At 35.4% G+C, this 27,057-nt stretch overlaps 1 protein-coding gene across 39 annotated transcripts in view; it reads left to right on the top strand.

The window, feature by feature from the left end:
* The window catches only part of inpp4ab (inositol polyphosphate-4-phosphatase type I Ab), a 142,854-nt gene that overhangs the window by 92,367 nt on the left and 23,430 nt on the right, over positions 1-27,057 (top strand). For 13 of the 39 annotated variants that reach the window (XM_087256168.1, XM_087256152.1, XM_087256167.1 and 10 more), the window contains 6 exon segments: positions 4,360-4,532; positions 5,452-5,575; positions 8,068-8,335; positions 11,562-11,659; positions 11,727-11,839; positions 14,048-14,202. In XM_087256168.1, coding sequence (XP_087112294.1) covers positions 4,360-4,532; positions 5,452-5,575; positions 8,068-8,335; positions 11,562-11,659; positions 11,727-11,839; positions 14,048-14,202 — 931 coding nt within the window. 39 annotated transcript variants of the gene reach the window in all.

Below are 27,057 nucleotides of genomic sequence, written 5' to 3'. Positions count from 1 at the left end.
TAATGAGTGAATGCAGTATAATATATAATATAATAATAATACTTCCAACAATTTTGAAGGGAACATGGAGAGAGCATTACTAATTTGTATTAATTTATGACTGAAAACAAGTTTGTTTTTTTAAAGAAGTTAGATTTTCTGATAACAATGAACAAAAACTAAACAATTCCCTCAAGCACAGAGACCTGATTGGACAACACTAGAACACATAGCATCCACTCGAGCAGTTGCTTACATCTAAACAACAAATATTTTAACGCAAATTGGATCCGAATTTTCTGCATACTGACATGATCGGAACTCTACGCAGCTCCTGGAGTACTCTCTTGACTTCTGCTGCTTGTCATTTGTTGTGTGCAGTGGAAACGCAGCTTCATAGTGTGTGTTTAGCTGTGTGTGCTGTGCACTCGCTAAGTTAACTGTTGCATGTTGCACCTCCATCCCCCTAGATGGCAGCAGCAGCAGTGGAGAGGAGAGTTACCCAGGTAAGAGCGCCTCCCCCTCCCTTAAGCTTATGCGCTAATGCTAAAGAGGTGTTCCCTTCTCATATGTTGTCTTTCATACTTGTTTAATGGTGTCAAACTGTCATTGCTACTGTTTTGAAATCTGTCAATGTTTACTTTAAAGTCCCTGAGTGATACAGAGTTGCATTCTGCTGATGTGATATTTTTGGGAAGCTGGTTGGGATATATTTATTCCAGATATTGATAGATGTTTTTAAACATATGGCCCTGCCCCAAGTGGAACACTTTATGTGAATTTGAGGTCTTGCAGACTTAAAATGGCTACCGCATACACATGTTTGTTAAAGTTAAAAATGAAACATTTCAGTTGTTTGCCTACCATCGAATCTACCCAGACTATAATATGTTGCCTTGTTATGATGATCACTGATATATGTTTCAGGTATAACTGGTCATATGGTTTTAACACATTATTTTATGCGTTAAAAGCACCTTTTGTCAGTGTTTAGTTGCTCTAGAATGTAGATTGCCTGATAACCCAAAGATGAAAAATTGGTCCTCTGTAATTCAAGTAATGGCCCGTTTCCATTGAGTGGTACTGTACGGTACAGGTCACCTTTATCAGTCTTGCGTTTCAAATGCTAAAAGGGTACCAATGGTACTCTTGGTGGGTGTGGTGTACAACAGAAATTTTCAGTCAACGTCATTTTCGCTCGAGAAAATGTCAAAGTAAAGCTGTATAGGTCGTTGACATATCATATGAGAACTAACATATCATTACTAACTTTTCGATAAACAGGATTTGATTATAACTGCAGAAGAATTATATTGCGAAATAGCCTACTGAAACATCTACGGTTATATAAAATAAATAATAGGTACATACAAATACAGCCTCTTACAGTCTCCGATATGTTACCACTTACGGAAAAACTACACACTGCATACATTTAGTCTTTATGTGGGTTCAAAAGAAACACACAACATATAGCTCACAGTCCGTGCAAACCTCTCATCTGTATCTTTAATCTTCACTAGCACATGTAACCTCTGTTAGAGAGTAATTCTATCGTTCCCAGTTCATAATAGTCGAATTCACAAAATGTGATGATAATAGTTAGACATGGCAGTTTGTTCATGTTTTAGGTTGCTGAACGAATCATTTGCTCTTTTGTTTTGTTGGGCTTCTCCTTTGATTTTTCACACGTCAGCCTCACGTTTGTCTGTTTCTGAAAGGATGGGATGTCAGAAGCACTTCAATAATCATCCCCACATTATTATCATCAGCTCAAGTTTGTTTCAAATATAGACACGCGGCGAGTGCAAGTGAAAAAGCTAAACCAATCGTGCTTCAGACAGTCTTGTAAAAAACTACTGGGCACAGAGCAGATTCTGCTCTTCTTCTTGGTTTTGTGGCTGTTCATCAAGACAATGACAAGGTTTGTTTGAGCTCGGGTTGACCATGGCTTGTTATTATATGTATATATTATTACAATGTAATGTCTGTATATTTAAAACATGGCGGTTATTTGTTTTCATTCTGGCTTTTTGCACAAGCGAGTGACATATCTCTGTAAACCAATAGCCTTCAGCTCCACGTCTGGCTCTGCCTTTTGGTACCCTTTTGTTTGTGCTATGTACCCTTCACAAAAGTGGTACGATACAGTTTGCTTTTTGCTACTTTTTGACAACAAAAGCGTACTGAACCATACCGTGCCACTCAGTGGAATGGGCCATTAATGTCATTCCAATTACATAAGACTTTGATTTGTCTTAGAAACAGAGGTGAAGATATTTTGAATAAAACCTGTATGAAATTTTGGGCACTCTATTGAAATGCAATTGTACCAAATTTTTCATCGCCATTTACCAGCAAGCATTTATTGTGTGTCTAAAGGACATCTAATAGAGGTCCAGGTTCAAGATGTACCGTATATACACCAAAACCATTTTTGTACCAGGCTGTAAACACCTTTTTTCTGCTGTACATTTGGGTATTTTAGCATGCAGTCTTAGAGGATTTGCTCACTTCTGGAACCAACTTCCAGTGGCCAGTCGATGAATTGCAGTTTAGGTTACTTCCAAGCTGGTTTCACAAGGGAGAGCGGGAGTTTGCAGCTTGGTTAAAACTTGGCTAAATTTGAAAATCTAATAGAAAAACAAATGATATATACAAGTTAAAGTCTGCATGAACTGGAAGTTGCTGAGACTTTTATTTCAGTTTTGATGTACTTCCAACTGAAACAGAATATTAAGTAGGGGAGGGGCTTTCTTTTGCGCAGCATTCCCTCATACAAAATACAAGTAAGATGGGCATGGCTGAAAATAATGATATATAGTTGCTATGGAAGTCCTCAGGTTGACGTCAACAGATCGCCACTCCGAATTAGGAAGCAAATTGCCAGATTTGTATGAAAGAATACCAAAAAAAAAAAAAACATTTGTTTCAGTGGATTAACTTATTCACCTTATGAACAGATAAATTATTTACCTTAAAATTACAATATAAGCTGGCAAAATAAACATTGCAAATTGTGATTTCAGATGAACTGTAAAGGTCCCGTGAAATTTAAATAAAGTGTTTTAGATGTTAGTCTCATTCTGTTAGTTTTATGGATATCTATAAGTGTGCTCCAAAACAGTGACAAAATTCACTTTTAAAAAATATAAAACTGATATAAACATCCAAAGCTAGCAGTTTGTCACTTGCACCTAAACAGCCCTTACAACCGAGGGTTAAGGGGAAGGGCTTCAAATTTTACCCCTAAGAATTGGGACAGCACAATAGCATCTGCACACGTCATCAGATGTCATCGCCATCTCTTGCTTTATATGAGATCAGACGATCGCGACTACTGATGTGATTCCAGTTGTGTTATTTTTTGGTATTTATCTTCAGGAGATCACCGAAGGCATATTATGTCATCATAACGATCTAATGTGGCAATAAGATCGTAACTGTGCTGTGCGTTTACACAGTGGCCATATTCATTTATGTGAACACACCAAAAACAACATTCGAGTGTCATCGAGTGTCAGAATGTTGTGGGACTGATATACAGGAGTTATTATTAGGGATTATAGATCACAAAATTTAATGTTTTTTATTTTAGCGTTTTTTTAAAAAGCATAATGGTAAAACACGAACGTGGTTATGAATATATTAAAACATGTTTGTTTGTTGTAAAGAATTCTTAATAATGACAAAAATACTAATGTGTGGATCTCCTTACTTTCGGGTGCAGCTGTGGCTAGTGTATTCTGGGAAAATTTTCTTAGCCCTTGGTTTCGAGTTTGGTTCTGAAAAATCTTCGTTTGAAGGGGTGTATACCCCTTGCCCGTAGCCCTTCGCCTTTAAGCTAAAGAGAATTGGGACACTACTACCCCTTCATGGGCACGTGCAAAACGAAGGGTAGGGGGAAGGGGAAGGGCTAAGGGGTAGAATTGGGATTGGGCCTAGCCTCTCTATAGTATCTATTTGTTTTGATGACTAGTCTATTTGTTTAGGCTGTTGTTATGTGTATTAGATTTTTACTCATTTAGCTGTGTTGTAGCCAAGATATCCATGTTTGGACCTTTTTAGATGTCTTTTAAACACAAAAATGCTTGTTGGGATGCTTCAATAAGTTCATAATAACTCTGTAAAAGGAGGCCATATAACCAGTTAATTCATATTGATTACATTACCATTTATGAACATTTTAAAGCTCTGTGATATAGACTTTCAATGAAAAGGCAGAATTCTTTCAACTTTCATTTAAAACAGGAGTATGATAAATATTGTTTTTGTTAATAACACACAACTTTAAAATGAAACATGAGAATTTAAATGTATGTTTTGATAAGCATGAATATATGGAGTTTGAAATTGATTAGAAATGATTGTGTGCATCAGGTGAATGGAGCGAGGCCTTGTATCCCCTCCTGACGACCCTAACGGAGTGTGTGGCCATGATGAGTGACAAAGCCAAGAAGTCAATGGTTTTCTTGCTCATGCAAGACAGCGCACCTACCATCGCAATGGACCTCAGTCTGCAGTACCGCAGAGACGTGGTTTTCTGCCAAACAGTTAGTTCTTAATCACACACATTAATGAACACCACCATAGTCTTAGTGATGGTTCACCCAAAAATAACCTCAATTATTCCATAGTCTTTTGAAAATCTTGTTTCTTATTGGCTGGAAGAAAACTGTTTAATGCACAGTTCCAGTCATTTGTCGTTACAGTTCAATATAAACATGCTATTCTGAAACATTGGTAGTAATCATAGTAACTCAGTGGCAGTTGCCTTCATTCATGTGTAATCCTGAGCCAATGGGGATCAATCAACTAGCAAAAATGCTTAAAATATATACGATGAGGTAGCTAGCACATGTTACTAAGAGCTGTTAGATATGCCATACACACTGCCTGTCTGCCGATGACTGATTCAGTGTGGGACTAGGAGATCTAAAATGTGATTTAAACTGATATAATTGGTCAAATATTGCGCTTCAAAGAGCAAAACTAGTTTTAGCTTATTTACAACAAGCAGATGACCATGGAATAAGAGGTATAATCAACAGCTTGCCGTCGTGCATTAAAGGATTTAAAATCCACTTTGCCGAAGCAATCCATTATCCTTTGCTTATCTGTCATCATTTGTCCTGTTAAAACTCATACAGTAAGTGTTTAAAGCAGCTTTGGACATATGCTTTTAAGCTTTCTAAGTGAATATACATTTGCATGTCAACTTAACCAGAGATAAAAATGTTCTGTTAGTCAATAATGATAAACATAAATAGTATATAGTATATGTAATCTATTAGGTTGTCCACTTATGTAGAGTTTTTAAATGCACAGGTTTTTTCCATGCAATGACAATTCATACAGAATTAGAATGACATGTTGAATATGTAATTATAAATGTTTTGGGTGAACTATCCAAACCAATTTTCATTTAATTCTAACGTGTATTCTGTTTCTTATCTTTTTGTGTCTTTTAAGCTCACAGCGCTAATTTGTGGCTTCATTATCAAGCTGAGAAACTGTCTCCGTGATGATGGTTTTCTAAGACAGCTTTATACCATCGGCCTGCTCGCTCAGTTTGAGTGTCTATTGAGTACCTACGGTAAACCTACTCTCACAAATATGCTCATTCTTTGCTCCTGAATATGCAGTATTTACTAAATTAAACCACTTATGTTATTAAAAACATATATGTAGGACATACAGTTGAAGTTCGAAATATTACCCCCTTGATATATATATATATATATATATATATATATATATATATATATATATATATATATATATATATATATATATATATATATATCAAGGCGGTAATATTTCGAACTTCAACTATATATATACTATATTTCCCTATTTTCTGTTTTAACAAATTTCTAAACATAATGGTTTGAATAACTCATTTCTAATACTTTACTAGATATTTTTTCAAGAAACCAATATTCAGCTTAAAGCAGGGGTCTCAAACTGCCATTTACGGTCCGCCCTCCTCCTCCCTCTGGCTGGCAACTGATGTCAAAAACATAACGAGATTCACCCCACCAAAACATATATTTTAGAACCTCGATCATTATTTTGCAGTCACATCTATCCGCTTGTGGTTTTGACCTTCCAACTAGTCGACATTTAAAGTAATGCATTCAGATTAGTTTTACTTTCTCTCAGTGTTCAGAGTAACACACATGCGTTTTTTATTCTGTGGCTGATTTAAACGTTAAAATATATGCCCGTAAGGGCTCTGTTTTACTAAAGCTTTAAATTTGTAAATATTCAAGGGTTGTTTGATTATAATCAGATTTATACCACTTGTATTTTCAACCCAAGCTCATTCTGGAAACATAGCCCCGCAGACGTTTCTGGAGACCGCGATTTACGTGGCCGGAGGTGTGTACGGCCGCGTTTAGTTTTTTTCGAGCGAACGCTGGGGGGGCGGTGTGGCGCCGCTCCGCTTCTCCTCTTCGCGCTTGCCGGCTGACAGCTCGCCTCCGAGTGGAGGGCTTTCCCGATGCAACCAGTTTGTCCGCTTAGCTCACAGTGTTGCATCGGTGGAGCGGAGGCCCCGGAGGAGGAGGAGCCGGCCGCAGGCACGACGACCGGGATCGAGTCCGGGGAACAGCGGTTCCAGAAATCAGGTAAGATGAAAAACAGAATCCGAAGAATAAGTGCGAGAACGCGGCGGGATCCGAAAACGCGGTCGAAATCGAAGACGAGGGCTTTTGCTTTTTTTTTTTTTTCTGGAAGGCTTTTGCAAACCGTTACTTGGGTTTAGGGAAGGAGGAGGAGGAGGAGGAGGAAGAGGAGGGTGGCCGGGTCGGCCGATCCGGTAGCTTTTGGCGCGAGAACAGCGCGGGCGCGAACGGCGCGCTCCCGAGAGGCGCCCAAGACGCGGAAAAGCGCGCACAGCGGCCTCTCGCGGATCCGCGAAAACAAAAACCTCTCGAATACGTATCTCCCGGGACGTGTCTCGCGGGGCTACGTTTCCACAGTGAGCCCAGGTTGTGTATTTTGTTGTACAAACACTTCTTAATGGCTTAATGGTGTAACAAATATGATAATTTTGCTAATATCCGATTGACATTGTCTTATTTAATAGATTTTCCTCATATACTTATTAAGATTTGCACAAAAACTATGTACATTAGTAAAATTGTACTGCTGGTTGAATTGAACCTGTTAAAGTAATTGTGAATATGTACACACTTTTCCCCTCTTTGTTGTAGTTTTACAAAAAAAAGAAAAGAAAAGAGAGATATTGAGAAGAACAATTGCCTGCAAAGTCACTTAAGTTACCCAAACTGCTTTCTGCTGTTCTTACGCTATTGGGACAATACAATTAGTTGGGACAGAATAATAAGTATTATGTCTATTATTTTTTAGTTTTTTTCATAGCAAATTAAACTCCCTCTTCAATATGTACAACAAGAAACAATAAGCTGGAGTTTTGACTGCATTTACTCCATGGAAGAATGACTGAGTGTGTGTAATGCTTTACCATACACACAACAACCACAGATATATTTCAGCAGCTGATGTGTGACACGATAAACATGCTGATTTGCATTATCATTGGTAATGCTTAAAATATAAATGTCATGTCTGTTGTCCTAAGATGCATCAAGGATGTCAGGTTTCTGCTTTTTTTGTTGTACTTGAATGTTAAAACGGCCCTCCTATGAATTGTCAGTCACTAAAATAGCCCCCGCTAATTTGAGTTTGAGACCCCTGGCCTAAAGTGACATTTCAAGGGTGAATTAGGTTCATTTGGCAAGTTAGGATAATTAGGCAAATCATTGTATAACAATAGTTTGTTCTATAGACAGTATTGCTTAAGGACTCTAATAATATTGACTTAAAATGTCATTAAAAAAATTTATAACTGCTTTTATTTTACCCGAAATAAAATAAATAAGACTTTCTCAAGAAGAAGAAATATTATAGGAAATACTGGGACAAATCCCTTGCTCTGTTAAACATCATTTAGGAAATATTCACAGGAAAGCAAAACTAATTCTAATTCATTATTTTTAATGTTCTGTCGTTTTACGGTTCATTCATTGGGTTCTGGTATGTTTTCTGTATGCATCACAGGAGAGGAGTTAGCCATGTTAGAGGACATGAGCATAGGAATAATGGACCTTCGAAACGTGACCTTCAAGGTGACTCAGGCCATCTCTACCTCGTCCCCCGACATGCTGCCGGTGATCACCGGGAATCGGGATGGGTTCAACGTTCGCATCCCTCTCCCAGGAAGCATGTTTGATGCATTGCCAAGGGAGATTCAGAACGGCATGCTGCTGCGGGTACAGCCGGTGCTGTTCAACGTGGGCATCAACGAGCAGCAAACGCTCGCCGAGAAGTGAGTCTTGATTATGTAAAACAGCCCTCAGGAGTGCTTGCATAACATCAGCAAATAACATTATTTCATAATTGTTTGTATTATCTGATCTCGTTTTCTGTTTGGTTTACGATTGTGTTCTTCATTTTTGGTTTACATTAGGGCCGCACAATAAAATTGAAAAACGGTCAGTATTGCGATAATAGTAAATACAGTATGCGTATAGGTTTGATTTGACCAGTCAGATGGGGACTGGTAAAATAGCTGCCCTTTAAATTCTAAATGCTTACCCATTCACAACATTTTTTATATATATATATATCTATATATATATAATTAGATTTAAAAACATTACTGATTATTTTGGTATGATGATTACATTAGTAATTAACAATACTGCTAATAATAAGAGAAGAGTTCAGATGCCAAATCATCTAAATGCAGTTAGAATGCATTTCATTTCAAATGAGCATTTTTCTTAACCTCTTATGTTTATGTTCAGTAATTTCACTTTAAAGTATGAGGTGCCGTGTAGGATTTAAATCAAACTTTGCTTATCAACACATACATAAAACATGTGTTTATACACCTATAATTTACTCGCATATACACCTATACTACTGGATGTTCAAAACAACATATGAAACTTGTGTATATACATATAAACTTGACGCATGAATACACCCACATACACACGCGCATACATATAAACTCAATCCTCACATAAACACTCACATTAACACACGCACATACATATAAACTTGCTGCATGCAAACACACCTATACACACTCGCATATACATATAAACTTGCTGCATGCAAACACACCTATACACACTCGCATATACATATAAACTTGCTGCATGCAAACACACCTATACACACTCGCATATACATATAAACTTGCTGCATGCAAACACACCTATACACACTCGCATATACATATAAACTTGCTGCATGCAAACACACCTATACACACTCGTATATACATATAAACTTGATCTGTGCACATACACCCATAAACTCTCACATAAGAATATAAACTTGATTTGTGCATAAACACCCAAACGACACTTGTGCAAACATACAAAATAAAATTCACAAACATATATACAGTTAGTTGTGTATATACATATATGCAAGTGATTTCATATGTGTGTATGCCTGAATTTTCACAGTAAAAGGAAGTTATTTCACTTTAAAAGGAAGTAGTTTAATTTCAACGTAAAAGTCCTTTGAGTGTAATGAACAAGATTATTATTTGTTATTAATCAGGTTATTGCAAAGCTTAAGAAACAGAAATAATGTGATTAATAGAGGAATTACATCTGTTGAATTATGAAAATAGATTATGCTAATTCTAAAAATAAATAAATATAAAGGTAATGCTAAGGAATGCTCCTGCAAAATTAAAGGTTTATTATGCAATTAAATTATTGGAAATGTTATTATGGTTTAATAAATATAAGGTTGCTTAAGTAATCACTTTGAATAAAATATGTTTGTCTAATATTAGTTTTTTATGTTTGTTTTATTATTGGTGTCACTATTCGTCAAGGGTTATGATACACACTTATGTCTAGTAGGGGGCAGGAATGCACTTAAGTGGGTTTTCCTGTTACCAATACACAGGCTAATGCACCAAAATGCTGGATGCCAGCTGCTGTAAAAATATTAGTAGTTGTTAAACATAAAAGGAGTGTCCAGAGAATATATATAGCTTTTCCATGGGGGTTAACTTGACCAACATGATGAGCAGAGACTTTTAATCAGCGGGTTTTTTTTATTATTATTTTTTTTTTTGTATATGCTGAATAATTAACAATCAAAATGATACCAAAATCTTGCAATTTTGACACCCACATTGTAAAAACATATAATAAGCATAATAATTATAAGAATTTAAAAAACAAAACAAGAAGACTATAGGCTACATTAACATTTGCAATAGAAAAGAGGAGTTTAGTTTGAGTATACATTTATAATAATGGTTGCTTTTTGAACATCCTTTAAGGGTTCTAATAAGGGTTCTGTCCCTTTATATTTGTGTATGTAATTACCTAATTAAATAAAAAGGTTTAAAATAAAAATATTTCTTATTTTGAGTAGTCTATTTATATAGACTCATATTTTATATATCATATGTTCATAATTTAACATATTTAATCCCTCTATTAATTGCATTATTTATATTTCATAAGCTTTGCAATAACCAGATTCGTGATAAACGTTTGTGGGTTTTATTTATTTTTTACTAAATATAATATTCCTTTTTTATAATATTTTTATAATATTTTTTTTATTATTTATATGCATAGATCGACTTTATATGTGCGATTATGTATAGGTGTGTTTGCATGCTGCGAGTTTATATGCATGTGCATGTAAATGTGGGTATTTATGCGAGAATCAAGTTTATATGTATATGCGAGTGTGTATAGGTGTGTTTGCATGCAGCAAGTTTATATGTATATGCGAGTGTGTATAGGTGTGTTTGCATGCAGCAAGTTTATATGTATATGCGAGTGTGTATAGGTGTGTTTGCATGCAGCAAGTTTATATGTATATGCGAGTGTGTATAGGTGTGTTTGCATGCAGCAAGTTTATATGTATATGCGAGTGTGTATAGGTGTGTTTGCATGCAGCAAGTTTATATGTATATGCGAGTGTGTATAGGTGTGTTTGCATGCAGCAAGTTTATATGTATATGCGAGTGTGTATAGGTGTGTTTGCATGCAGCAAATATGTATGTGCGTGTGTTAATGTGAGTGTTTATGTGAGGATCGAGTTTATATGTATGCGCGTGTGTATGTGGGTGTATTCATGCGTCAAGTTTATATGTATATACACAAGTTTCATCTATGTTGTTTTGAACATCCAGTAGTATAGGTGTATATGCGAGTAAATTATAGGTGTATATACACGTTTTATGTATGTGTTGATAAGCAAAGTTTGATTTAAATCCTACACGGCACCTCATATTAAAGGCAAAGAAAAGAACCTATTCATCGCCTTATAAGTGAAATTACTGAACCTACACACAAGAGCCCGAGACAAATGTTCACTTAAGAAGAAGATTTTAAATGACATTTAGAGGTTTTTGCATCTGAACACTGCAATAGCATTTCTCTAGCAAAATGTTATATTACAAGACATATCATTATTACTTAACAACAATATCGCATATTTTTCCTCTAATGTGGATCTCCAGTTTACACAGATTGACTATATCTGGAAATGTCTTGTAGGTTTGGAGACACATCACTTCAGGAGCTCATCAATGTGGAAAGTCTGGCAAGACTAAATTCTTACTACCAGCAGTTCAAGGAGGTTTTACCGGACGACTGTAAGTCAGGAAAGTTTTGCATTATTTGAGTTACACAAGTCAGGTTTTAATTTTCTGTCTCTTTCAGGTCTTCCTCACTCTCGTAGTCAGACTTGTCTCCCAGAGCTGTTGCGGTTTCTGGGTCAAAATGTTCACGCTAGGAAAAATAAAAATGTTGACATCTTGTGGCAGGCTGCTGAGGTAACTGTTCTTTACTTAATTTGAGATAATAAAGGGTAAAACGATTAAATGCTTAATGGGGATAATTAAAGAGTGGGTTTAAGCAGTTCTCTTTGATTAAAAGAATTAAAAGATTTTTTTTTTTTTTCATTTTTTAAACCATCTGTAGTTCATTTAAAAAAAACTGTTTAGGTATAAAGAAAGATAAAAGTAAAAGGTTTAAAGAGAAATTTACAAGTAATGCGAAAACGCATACTTTTAATGATGAAAATTGGAAGCGAAAGCCAAATTTTAGGAATTTTGGGGGATTTAGAAATCCGTCACATTACTTTCAGTCATTTATTTCATTTCTTTTAAATTTTAGCAAGTAATCAGGGCTTGACATTAACACCAGGCAATTTCACCCACCCGTAGATTTCATCTGTGGTGGCTTATGCAGACACTCCCACTAGCCACTTTGACTGGTTGAAAATCATTTTTAAATTGGAGTTTTTTTAAAAACAGGCTTCGACAATAAGGATGGCCCAATTTTCGTCCAAATGTGATCTTAGAATAGAGAAGCAGCATGACTGAGAAAACGAATTGTGTTTGCGCAAGAAAAGGTAAGCAGGTGAATATCGAATGAGAGGAGGATTACTCGGCACACAGGTGATGTGATGCACGTGACTGTTAAAAAGCGTGCTCGCTCCCGTTTACTTGCGCAAAGCAACCATGCTTAGAGGAAAGGCAACTGGTGCGTTCTCTTTGAAAATGACTGGACAAATAGCGAGGATATTGCACCCACAGTCCTGCTGCTTTCATTATCACACACTGTATGTTTTTTACCTGCTTTTTTTGTTTATAGTTATTTTTGTTAATATGGTTTAATTATCTTTTTTTTATATATATATATATATATATAATATTGCTCCCCATTTATGTGTAGTTAACTGGTGATCTGGGACCTTTATCAGGGACAGATTACTGTGCATATTTTAGATACAAGACAATAGTTATTTTTTAAATGTCAGGTTTTTTTTAAAGAAAAGATTGTTGATTGTTGAATAAAAAGTGCATGTATACAGCTCTATTTTGCTTTTTTGACACAATATTTAACATTTTTGGCTAAGAAATAAAAATGTCTTTATATTTGGTGTGGTCATGTGAAATAAAAATGTGACACAACCCATTAACTCAAACACATTAAGCAAGCTCATACACAACACACACAAAAAGCGAAATGAATGAGGAGGCATGTGGACATGACAAAAAATCTAAATCAAGTAATTTTAGCATGTCAAAGTCAAATTTGTGAATAAAATTCCCAACAACAAAATTGTGACTAGTAAAAATGGCGAGTGGCTAGTAATGTTGGAAATCTACTAGCTGGTGATCAAAAAAGTTCATGTCAAGCCCTGCAAGTACTGGTAATTTTTCTAGAGTATGATTATTTACTACGCTTTTCACCACTGTGTAAAATCAGTGCCATGTTTTCTTGTCCTATAATGTACAATCACAGAGGGATTAAATACACTGTAAAAAAAATATATATCCATAAATTAGCAGTTTTCCGTATGTTGTGATTCCTTTTTTATTTTTCCCTGTTTATTTAAATTGCATTATGAGACCTTGATCTTTCATCCTACGAACTTTCAAGCTTGAAATTTGAAAAAGGGACTTCCGTTAACAATTTTATTTGCTTAAAGTGATATTGTCTAGGTCGGTGTTGTATATTACGATAAAAAACCTTGTAAGAATAAACAGCCAATATATTTTCAGTAATTTTACAGACTTCTCTATATATCATTTACTATAGCTTATATTCTTTTAAACTACTAAAATGTCGATAAAAGTCACTTTGTTCAACTGTAGAGTTAAATTTTCAAGATCAAAACTCAACAGAGCACGAATCAGGGTTCCGTAATGCAATTCACAACCTGAAATAAATAGAAAACACTTGTGAAACACAAAATACAGAAACTTAATTATCAGATATATTTTACAGTATAAATGATATACCCATTTAATTTGCAGCATATTCTGTAAGCTGAAAAAACAATCACAGCAGGCAGTGAATTACTGGGTTAATTAGTTCACACATAATAACAACATACAGGTTTAAAAATATTATTATTGTTTTTATTATTATTATTATTATTATTATTATTCATCACAGTAACAACTGAATTGGCATATAGGAGCATGAACAAAATTGGTTGTAAATCAATATTTGTGCCTCTACATGCTCAGATTTGCCGACGACTGAATGGAGTGCGATTCACCAGCTGCAAAAGTGCCAAGGACCGCACTGCCATGTCAGTGACCCTGGAGCAGTGTCTGATCCTGCAGCACGAGCATGGCATGGCCCCCCAGGTCTTCACACAGGCCCTCGACTGCATGCGCAGGTAAGAAACCTCAACAACTGCCTGTTTATAAGCACTGCACGCTTTGGGGATGTGCCTCTTTTTTTTCCTTCTCATTTAAATGCATCATCCTTCATTGCTTGCTGCTTTTTGGTGTTTTAGTAGGTTTTTATTGCTCTGTGCTTCATTCAGCCTTATAAGTTTGCTCATTTGTTAACTGGTTTCGTTTGCTCCTTCATACTTCATCCTTTCATCTCCTCTCTCCACGCTCTACTAGAGACACAAATGCAAATAAATGGCTCCTGTAGAGTGTGAGGAAGCTGCTGAAACTTGGATCCGCTGATTTTGTTTTGCTTGCCAGATGTTCTGTGCTTATAAATAAGAGTTTGAACTGTCAGGTTTTGTGCCGTAATTCTCTCCTCTCGTTTCCTGTGCAATCTGAGAACGGATTTAAGCAAAGCTTTGTTGTGAAATGTATACTGAAATCTGTTTATCTGTCTCGAGGAAACTGATAAAAGAGGCAAGACGAGCACAGAAAGGTTTGGTTGATGTTTTAGTATCTGAAAGTGTTTACAATTATTAACTTTGTGATAGTATTAGCTATAATATAGTTCCAAATGCTTTTTTAGCATTTATTAATCTTGATAATGTCCGTTTGTAGATGCACTACTGTTCAAAATAGATTAGGATTTAATTTTCTGATCATTTTCTGCTTATTGATAATAATTAATGTCTCTTGAGTAATAAATTGTTATATTAGGTTGCTTTCTAATGGATTCAGTTACTTAAATGTTCCTTTGTCATGAGGAGAAGATAACATTTTTAAATTGAGTTAAAATAGACAAAAGTTATTTTAAAATATATTAATATTAATTTTGATTAATCATTGGTAGTCAGTGTTGCCAAATATTTAACAACTTTTCAGACCCCTCTAGCAACAAATTTTCGAAAAAGCGAATAGCAACAAATCTAGCTACTTTTTAGGGTGTATGGGAGATTTCAATAAGAATTTCATCTGAAATTGTGGTGCTTGGTGATCCACAGCATGCAAGTCAAAGACCTAATCCCAATTCTACCCTTTAGCCCAATTCTCTTTAGCTTGACGGTATAGGGCTAACTGTGTGTTCACACCGAAAGCGGTGAGAGTGTCCAAGGTCGCTCTGGCCGTCCTAGTGACAACGCTGTCTGCCTTCAGTTCTGGCGGCGAGAGCGTCAAAATTTGCTACATTGATCTCGTATTTAAAGGGGCCGCTGCAGCAAATCAGTTAAATTCCTGCATAAAACATGCTTTCTAGAGTGAAAATGTTGGACACTTTTTATCAAATTCATTTAACAATGGAAGATCAAGTTGCATGTGGTGTGGCTTTGCTCCACTTAATTATGCAATGTGTCCATATGTCTGAAATATCCTGAAGCAGCAATGCTGTTTTGTATTGTCGCATGAGATTCACGCTTTTTTAAAGGTAAATATATATAACATTAATGCACATCAGTAACTTGCCAGTAACTTATTTAATGCATGTTTCTGTTTGAAAATATTGTAAATAATAGAAAATCCAGCGACCGCAATAATCAAACCCTTGGGACCAACTGTGGTCAGAACCAAAGTTCACAGGTCTGTGTTCTCTGAACTCTTCTCAAGCGGTGGACTTCTACATTCTGATTGCTTGCAGACGAACCGTGTCACTGCTCATTACCATAAAGTAAACTTGATTTCAACTCTCCTCGATGCCCACACCGGGGAAGACGTGCCGCGTTGCTCCTCGCCACTTATCGCTGCCAGCTCTCATTAAAAGTGAATGACTTCCGGCTACTTTGACGCTCTCGCCGCTTTTGGTGTGAATGTACGGTAAGGAGAAGGGCTAGTAGGCCCTTGAAACAGATTTCTCAGGACCACTCTCGAAACCAAGTACTAAGAACATTTCCCAGAATACACCAGCCACAATGGTAGCAGGGCTGCACACGGACATAATGAGATACACAAAGTAGTATTTTTTTTGTCAGTAGTATTTTTTTGTTGTTATTTTTACAACAAACAAACATATATTTAATACATTCATAACCACATTCATGTTTTACTGTCTTTATACCCTAATATAACCTCCTGTATAGCAGTCCCACAACGTTATGTCACTCTATGACACTCGAATCGAGTCAGAAAAGGTCAATGGCTGGGAATGGGCTTTTTACGGTGTCTGCTATAATTTGTTTGTTTGTTTGTTTGTTTGTTTGTTTGTTTGTTTGTTTGTTTTATTTATTTATTTATTTATGTATTTGTTTGTTTGTTTGTTTGTTTGTTTGTTTGTTTGTTTGTTTGTTTATTTGTTTGTTTATTTGTTTGTTTGTTTGTTTGTTTGTTTGTTTGTTTGTTTTTCACATGGACATCACAACTACACTGGACAACCAAATGCATTTGTTTAAGTGTTTTAGCAAACTTGCTAATTCTCAACGCCTGTCCACAGGAGGCTTGACAAAATAGAAAAATAATACATACATATACACAACATTTTAATTCTTTACATAAAATGACTGAAGGCAAAAACAAAGGCGACATGATCCAACAAACTAACAGTAGACTATTTGTGCAAACACTGCTGTTTTGCTTTTAATCATTTTTTAAAGAACACTATTAAAAATGTTTATATTACTTTCTGATTTTCGGCTAAGAGGTAAATCATTCCACAGTTTGTCTCCCTTTAAAGCTAAAACAGATCGACTAAAAGAGGTCTTACACTTTGGCACTGGACAGTCACCATTAGCTGTTGCCCGTGTGGCCGTACTCACACTAGGTACAGTTGCCTCGAACTGGGCCAAAGCACGCTTGTCCCCCCTCCCGTTTCCTCCGACGGCCCGCGCTCACACCATATCGGGCCTCGGCACGCTTACGTCATCGCTGCTGCTCTGTTCAGTGAGAAGCGCTCTCTATGGCAAGCCTTTTTAGCATTTAAATCTTTGTTCTGACTCCATAAATATATTTAGAGATCTCTCTAATTATATTTTGACTAGTCATAATTATAATTCCACTGCTCAGAATGACAATTAGACATATCTGCAATTACAATTGTACTAGTACGAAATCATATTGGAGATATCTGCAAATATATTATGACTAGTCATATTCCTCCATTGACTTCCATTGAAAAATATTTGCAGATATCTCTAAATGAGTTTTGATTAGTCACAATTGTAATTAGAGATATCTCTAACTGAGTTTTTACTAGTCATAATACATTTGGAGATATCTTTATCATATTCGTCATATTTAGAGATATTTACAAATATATTAATAAGATATCTCTAATTAATTTACTAATAGTCGAATTACAGTTGTAGATATCTTGAATTGGATATTTGACAAGTCAAAATTCATTTGGAGATATATCTAATTAAAATTGTGACTAGTCAAAACTTATTTAGAGAAATCTGCAAATATTTTTCAATGGAAGTCAATGGAGGAATATGACTAGTCAGCAAATATATTTGCAGATATTTCCAATCTGACTAGTCAAATTATAATTATGACTAGTCAAAATATAATTAGAGATATCTCTAAATCTATTTATGGATAGTCAGAACAAGGTTTAAATGCTAAAACGGCTTGCCATACGCTCTCACCCAGTAGCACAGTGGAGATTTCTCTAGTTATTTCCTTTCAGTCGTTTGTTATGCAGTGACATGCAGTCAAATTTTTCGCCAAACAGTCCTTAGGGATGCGGTGACACGCAGTCAAATATTTCACCAGACAGATCCGCCACTTTTGGCGCATAAACAATCATAAAGCTCGTGCTGCAGGAATGAGGAGGTCTGCTGAAGGCGCGCAGCTGACATGCAGTGAGGGGTTTGCGTCTTTAATAAACTACGGCAGTTTGCGATCACTGAACAGTAAGAATGATTAATAAATCCATATGAAACAATCCCTTAAAAGTCACGTCTCGCTTTCAGTTTTGGGCTTTGGCGCGTTTTGCACTCACACACAAGCGTACCGCGCCAAAGCCCAAGTGAACCGCGCTCAGGCACACCTCTTCCAACCAGGCCAGGGCCGGCCAAGTGAACCGTGCTTGAGCCCGATTCAGCGCACTCACACTTCTCAAATGATCCGTGAAACGGGCCTGGGCACGGTACGGATGGCATAGTGTGAGTAGGCCCTGAGAGGTTTGATGCCTCTAGGAAAACAGGACTGGAACATGATTATTTAAACATTTAAAAAATAAGTTAATATAATTACATTTAATAAAACTATCAAAACTAGAAAGGTTATGTTTACATAAAACTTCACAATGATGCCATCGCATAGGCTTTAAGTTCATAATTTTAACTGCTTGTTTATATATTGAGTCAATAGCCTTCAATTTAGTTAAAGAGGCTTGTGACCATGATGTAATGCAATACAAGTCAAGTGAGAATATCATTATTTGCATGTATAATTTAGCAGTTTGATATGTAAAAAACCTTCTAATAAAACGAAAACAATTTAGACTTGGGTTAACTTTCTTACTTATATTTTTAACATGACTATCAAATTTTAAATTAATGTCTAGAGTTATGCCAAGATACTTAAATTCATTCACTTCTTTAATAACTTTATTTTTAATCAGCACCTCAAATGTATCCCGTACAGGCTTTTTACGGTGTCTGCTATAATGTTAATGTTGTTTTTGGTGTGTTTACATGGAAGAATATGGCCAGGGTGTAAATGTACTGTCCAGTTACAATCTTATTACCACATTATATCGTTATGATAACATGATATTGTTGGCTTCACTGATTTCCTGAAGAGAAATACTAAAAAACAAACTGGAATAACCATAGTAGTCTCGTCGTCGATCTCATATGAAGCAAGACATCGCAATGACATATGATGACGTGTGCAGGTGCTGTAGTGCAGTCCCTTTACTTATGGGGTAAATTTTGAAACCCTTCCCCTTTACACTCTGTTTTAAGGGCCAAGGGGTAGGGGTACAAAAATAGAATTGGGATTGGGCCTAAGAAAATAGTGTCATTTGGGATGCAACTTATGTCCTAGATGGATTGAGGGTGAGTAAATTAACAGCAGACCATTATAGTTTAGTGAAGTATCTACTTATAGTATCTATTTTTTACCTTATCTATTTATAGTTAAGGTAAAGTATTACCCAGAATGCACTGTGCATGTTATGCCACTGAGCTGCTGTCCCCTGTGTGAAAGTAAAATGATTATTATTATTATTTTAAAGTTTTTTTTTTTTAAATTTCAAATAAAATCCTTTCCTAAAATTGTTCCTTCTTTCAGAAGTTTCGACGTAAACAGAATCTTCTAAACGCAGGGATTGTTTTCATATTTACAGCTGTTTTGTTATGAAGGTTGGCCTGTTGCATGCTGGGAGGCCTCAGCACGCTTGATTTGCATGACCCGTTGCAGATGACAGCAGTAGCTCACATGCGCCCCCTTCTGTCCGACATGGAGAAGCCATCTCTCTTAACTTTTTACTTTCAATGGCAATGATGCAGAAAATCACTCTTAATTTTTTCTTTCTTTTATTCTCTCTCCTTCTCTTCTCTTCTCTGTGTCTGTGTTACTTTTCCCATTTCACATGTCTGTTTTATGTCTTTCAATTTCGCATCCATGTCTGATGGATGGACTCGACAACTTTTCTCGTCATGTCTTCGTTTTTTTTACATTTCATTCTTGCTTTACATCACCGTTGGAACTTCCTCCATGTTCTCGTCACCCCATCCCTATGCATGTCATCCCATTCGGTTTGTCCTCTCTGGCCCTTGCCGTCGCCCCCCCTTGCCCCTCTTTGCAGCATTGGGACCAGGGAGGGGGTCACTCAGAAGAACCTGAGCGGCTTATTGCCCGTACGGGACTTCAGGCTGGACCCCAGTCTGCTCTACTCTCTGCCCCTTCTGGCCCTGAGCCCAAACCTGCTCATCGTCTGGGTGTTCCTCAGCATAGCCTATCTGCTGGCCAAACTCCGCTGCAGCTGAGCCCCCTCTTCCCATTTTTTATTTCTCTCTCTCTCTTCCTCGCTCCAGCTTTCTCAGCACTTCCTTTCTCTGCTGTTCTGTTTCCTCCTCCAGTTTTTTTCCTCCGCTGGGAGAGGAGCTGTGTGCAGACAATGCTGAGTTCTCTTTGATTGATTCAGCTGTTCTCTCTAAAGGCCCCCATATATTTACTGCAAAATCTGTTTTTTGGTCTTCACATAGGGGTTAAAAGAAGAGTGGATAACCACTTGCTTCCAATGTTATCACTTGATTGAATGGGTGTTATCAGTGGTTATCAGCTGATAGATATGGGCAAGTAGGGCCCTTTTGTGCCTACTGGTAGGCTTAGAAGATTGTTAACATCCATCCACATTTGTTAATCAGCTATACTTATAGAGAAAACTCCAGATCCAGATCTGTTTTTACATTACTGTGCTGGTTGGATTTAGGGTTGGAGTAGGGGTAGACGTTAATAAAATAAAATTAATGCGAAAATTAATAAATAATATCAATAATTTTCTGTAACTTCGGCCGCAGCCATGTGTGATTTATTGCTAATTAACCATGTGGATTGATGATAACAGCCCTTGAGCCTACACTGTAAAACACAAAAATTTAATATAACTCAAACCATTTGAAGAAACCGATTGCAACAAACCATTTAAGTTCAAAAACGAGTCCTTATGAGTACTGTGTACTCAATCCATTTTAGTAAATGAAGCAATTTGTAATACCCTGTAAATGAAGAGAACTCAAAACATCTGAGTACTGTAAAACCCAATAAGTTAGGGCAACTCAAACCGTTTAAGGAAGTCGATTGCTACAAACCATTTGAGTTAAAATACTAATCTATATGAGAACTGTGAACTCCATTTAAGTTGAAGTAATGAGGTATTTAATTAACTCGTTACTTTCAACAGTTTAAAAGTCTTTTCAAATGAGTAGAATTAGCTTCCAGTAAATTCTGACTTAACTAAACTTAATTCATTTGATAAAGTTGACTGTTGGGTTTTACAGTGTACTATTAGGCGCAGAAAGTTCCTACTGGCCCATATTGATCAACTTAAAACGGCCATTCAATCAAGTGATACCATTTTAATCTGCAGGTATAAAAAAACAATACAGTCAAATATGAAATTATACATATCCCTAGCAAATTCTGTAAATAAAAATAAAAGCTGAGAATTTTTTTTTTTTTTTTTTGGAAAAAGCTTGTGTCATTTTGTGATCAAAAGCAACTTCCTGGTTAAATAAAGTAACTTCAGGTCAGAGTTTGCAAGGGGTATGAATAATTTCAGGCTTGACTGTAACTGAATACTTTAAAAAGTACACCATTTTTGATCATTCATTTGTACATTTTGTTTGTGAATGCTTCACTATTTTTCTCAATAACAAATTAACCACACTCAAAAACAAAAACAAAAAAACAGGGCTGACTATCAGGCATCTGATCATCAGATTAGTTTTGCGATATGGCTTTTCAGTCAAGTTTTTTTATAGCACAGTACAATATTATGCTTTAAAGCAAGACGCTTTAAGTTATTAAACATGAAGAATTTGTCAGTGTTGCTTAATTACAATTACAACTTCACAACTGTCAAGCAGCTCCTCAGTTTGTTCAAAATGTATAATGTCTAACCACTTCCACTCACACTTATCATGGTATTTCTGCTGACAAGTAGTGGTTAAAGGTTCACTGTAAAACCCCAAAAGTCTCAACTCAAACTTGTGGAAACCGATTGCAACAAACCATTTAAGTTCAAAAACTAATCTTAAGTACTGTGAACTTAATTAATTTGAGTAAACAAAGCAATTTAAGCACAGAAAAACCCAGTAAATGAATAGTACTTAAACAGCTAAGCACTGTAAAACACAAAAAGTGAAGGCAACTCAAACTATTTGAGGAAACCGATTGCTACAAACCATTTAAGTAAAAAAAAAAAACTAATCTATATGAGTACTGTGAACTTACTCCATTTAAGTTGAAGTAATGAGGTATTTAGTTAACTCATTACCTTTTCAAGCGAGTAGAATTAAACTTCAGTCAATTTTGAGTTAGCTACACTCATTTCATTTGATAAAGTTGACTGTTAAGTTTTACTGAGTAGGAATGCACCAATATGGAAATTTTAGCCAATAAGAATAACCGAGAATGGCCGTGTCTACTACACTCAACACGGTGCTGCGTCGTAACTTTTTTCACACATTTTTTCTAAACTCTTATTTTAAAAACTAGTTTTTATTTTTGGAACATTGTGGCTGGAACAACAGCATAAACTACCATGACAATGATCATCTCAGATGATGATTATGTGCTTTATTCAGTGTTAAATGTAACCAGTGTGACATTTTATGTGGGATTTATTGCCATACTGAAAGGAGCCGCAGATTTGACCTCAGATCTAGTCTAGAGAATAAAACAAGTAGGAAACAAAGTTTAAACACGTTAGTATATGTACTCTTAATAATGTTAATGAGGTTTAATATTTATTAATTAGATTATAAACTTTTCCATTTCTTGCAGTGGACAATTCTGTGCTACATTTTACCTCTCTTTTAGCTTTGGTTCGGCAGCCATATTGCTTGTCGCTGGAATCTTTTCGTGTTGGATGTTTTAGGATATGGTGTAACTTTATATTTGGAGATTAATAACTGATATATAGGCAGATAAATAAAATCTTGATCTTAATTTGAGCCTAAAAAAAACACAAACAGAGTGGACAACTTATTTTGTTTAAAAATCTACTTTGCTTTTAAGGTCATTTTGAAGTGCTTTTTTAATGGTAAACCTCTTTTTTATGGGGTTTATGGGGACAACACCAGCCAAAACAATACAATAACATTATAAATAATCATTTATCGCCCCAATATATTGTGCATCACTAGTTCAAGGGTATTTGCCAGTCAGAGCTGTTAAAAATTGCTTCTTTTTTTTATCTCCAATCTTATTTAATCTGGAAAGAACTTTGTTTTGCCCTGAATTTATTCGAGATTATGTCACCCCTATTCATACGATTTTGCTATAAGTATATTGGGGCCTACTAAAGGTCTTGTTGTTCCTTTCTGCCTTACCTCTATCTCTTCTTAAGTAATCTTGGCTGACAAGAAAAGTTTGTACAGTCATTTGTATTCATTCTAAATTATTTTAGAGGGTATATTTAACATAGATATTCATATATATTTGAGACCTGGATCGCTAAATATTCTTATAATATCAAACTGTTTTATTTATGTTATTATAGCAAACTATTTTTTAGCAAATGCCCATATAGTTTGCTAGTGGTCCATACGATATGTATAAATAAGGGGATATTGTTTCTGTAATGTATCATGGAATTTTTTAGTGATTTTTGTGATCAATTTTGTTACGTCTTCCATGTGTTTCTATCTAAATGCAAAGCTAAGGCCTGGCCAAAGCTCATTTCAGCTATCATCGCACTTGCTTTAAAAATTTGATTGCACTTTAGGCTAATAAGTGTGTCCATGTCTTCCCATGTTTGGTAGGAAGAATACTTTTTGCTCTTTATACCAAGACTGGTCTGCACTAACCTCCAATTTGGCCATGTAGGATTGTATTTTTAGTCAGGGAAATCTATATATATATGCACTTGAGAATTATTTTGAGTTGTGGTTGCTGTTAAACATCTGCAAGGATGTTTTTGGGAAGTACACGGCAATAGGTTTAATATGTATTTTGTGTAAAAGGAGTAATCCAGGTTCAGCGCAAGTTATACTACCACATCTGTCACATGTGACCGTTTACCAAAGGCAATTTGGATTTGTCATCCAATTTGTGAAACTAAATTAAAACCATCTTTACATCTATTAACAGTGAGTCAATAAGTATGTTTACATGGACACCAATAATCCGATCTTAATATGATTAAGACAATATGCTGATTAAGAATTTACTATGTTAACAGCGATTTTTGATTCATTTAATATGATTAAGGTCATAATGGAATAAACAATGATCAAATTAAGACATGTGTATGGATTTTAGCAATATTTCAGTTTAGTACAGACATGTAAATACTTTAATCAAACTATTGCCATAATTTAGGACGTTTCGCCGCATTTTGGGACAGGATAATCTATACACAGATGACTGTTTGACACTATTCACTGCACCTATCGAATCAGTGGAACACAGACTTCTGCATCATGAAATGCAGAGTTTTTCCCCATATGGCGTGCTGTATCAAATTCTATTAAAACAACACTCTTCCAGCAGTTCATACTCGCATCCATTATCTCGTTTGTCAGGGGGGCATGCATGAAATGTTTCCTAATGAAAGTAAAACTGTCAAACTGCAGTTAAAGTCGACAAATTAAAAATGAAACACCCGAAATTACATGAAACTCCGGAGGAAATGTGGATAGTGTTGTGACGCAATGACGTTAATTGAACTACGTGCTATAACATGTAATATGGGATCATAATGGGAAAATTCAAAAAGCAACTCATGTAAACACCTTAATCATATGTCAGATTCAGATTAAGGCTAATTATTCAATTACTGATGTCCATGTAAACGTAGCCAGTGAAACAAGGAACTGGCATTAAAATACCATTCATTTATTTATTCTTTTACTTGTGTTGAATCTGGAACAGTCCTTTAGAAGCGCTCCACTTTTTTGGGTTAACAATCCCCCTATAGTTAAACAGTTGAGTTTTTACCATTTTTGAATCCCTTCGGCTGATTTCCGTCTCTGGTGGGAGCACTTTTAGCTTAGCATAAATCATTTAATTAAATTAAATCATTAGCATCTTGTTCAATTTAAAAAAAAAAAGTGTTATATTTACCATTTAAAGCTTGACTGTATATTGACCTAGAAAATTTTCAACTTTTCATTTTCCGTCAGTCTTAGTATATGATGTTACTACAGAAGTCAAGCTTTATAGGACAAATGTGTAAAACAAATTGTTGCTCTTTTGTTTTTTGTGGGATGCTAATGGTCTAATCCGATTCAATGATTTATGCTAAGCTAAAAGACCCTCAGATCCAGTAAGAAAACTGTACACTTTTTATTTAAATATGAGAGTGACTCTATCAGATATTTTTCAATCCTATTATTGCAGTATTACTGTTTTTATTATTATTTTAATTTTTTGAGTGGATCTCGCATTTGTTGTATATAGCTTATAATCAAAATTAAAAAATAAATAAATAAAGATCTGAATGTTGGCTGTATGGATTAAAAAATGGGAAAAAAACTTGACTGTTTAGCTTTAGGAGACTTGTAAAATGAGCCTATTCCAAAAATAAAAGTGGAGTGTTGCTTTCAGATGTGTATGTTTAGATAACAATGCATCCATGTGTTGCTTTAAGTGACTTATGCAGGACTGATGAATGGAATGTATTCTTCTTTTGCCAAAATCAATCACTTTAATAATGTCCTACAGGCTGCAAATGTTCTGAATTCTTCCCATGTTTATGTGTAATTGAATATTTTATATGTAAACACTTACTTTAATGATTGGATATTGCTTATTTTTATCAGACTACCAGTTTTAATTGTGCTTCCCTTTGTGCCAAATTACAAATGGCTTCTCTGTGCTTTGTAAAATGTGTCTGGCCATGTGCCACGGCCAGTACATCTGCTGTTTACAAGTTAGCACTGCTTGAGCTTTCATGCTCTGAAGAGCTGCCCATCACAAGAACTTTATATAGAAAGAATAACCTTCGCCAGGCTACAGAAAAGGTCCCAATCTCGATTGGAGATGCCGAATGGGTCCATTTACAAGGATGTTTGCGGCTCTGTGAGTCTAATTTTGCGTAGTTTGCTTCAAAATGCTCGTTATAATCATGTTGGATAAATAGAAACTGGAGAAAGATTTTAGGTTAGATGGAGAGAGTTCAGATAGTCATTGATAGAATTTAAGGATAGGCTTTAGTTTGATCAAATTAAAGTGTGATCATTGGCTTTAATTAGGGCTGCATGATTATTATAAAATAAAAAATTGGTTAATTTATCTGTTACTACTGTACTTGCCCCTGAATTTTATTACACAAGAAAAAAAGAAAAGAGCATACAATCGAAATGCTGCACTAGACACTTGTCATAAGCAGTTGTGACAGATTTGGGATTATTTTTGCAGCCCTTAAAGATCAGTTGTAGGTTTGGAATGATAGACTCCATTGGTGAATGTTTATGTAATGAGTATCTAGTTAGGGATTGGGTTGGGGAAACATATTTTAGTCTTCATTAATGATGAATTTATTGAGTTTTTATGCTCAAAGAATCATATTTTAGCTACACAATATGCAGTTTTTATGCTTCTTTTTCCAATATTCACATTTTATTCATATTATTTCAATAGTTTTATTCAGTATTTTAAAAAGTAAAAAACATTTTACTCAAAGATCAAAAAAGATTTCTTAGCTCTACCTTATTTAACTTATTAAAAAACATGTTCAATGAACATAAATGTGAATTTAGTCTAAAACTAAAAGGCATTTTGAAGGGAACAGTTTTGATTTGGAAGTTGCTAGAATTGAAATCCAAAAACACATTTCTTGCTAAGTTTAAAAAGATAATAATACATTAAGTGAAACTTAGAAGAAAATTAGCAGATTGCCCATGTTGCTCTTTTCTATGTATGTTTTATTACATTTTTAAAGTGAATGGCAACTAAATTCCATTAGTTTCATTAAACAAAGTTGCCGTATAGTTTTAGCATCTAAATTTACTTCAGAATTTCTCATTTCATGTTATTTGAGTTGGGAATGACTCGGATATTTAGTTTCTAATTAGTTTATTTGGCAGACAGGTCAAACATAGTCGATTTTACCGTGTCACGCTAACTGATATTGTTTACCTTCACATTGCAAACTCAGTTGAACACGTTTACATTTTAATATTACTTTAATGTTATTTATGTGTGAGCACATTGATGAAAGTGTCAACAATTAGGCCTGTTGCGATTTT

The sequence above is a fragment of the Danio rerio genome, chromosome 6 (genome assembly GCF_052040795.2).
Source record: "Danio rerio strain M-AB ecotype USA chromosome 6, GRCz13ab, whole genome shotgun sequence".
NCBI lineage: Eukaryota > Metazoa > Chordata > Actinopteri > Cypriniformes > Danionidae > Danio > Danio rerio.
Note: the sequence above shows the minus strand (reverse complement) of the source record. Positions and strands in the feature narration are given on the sequence as shown.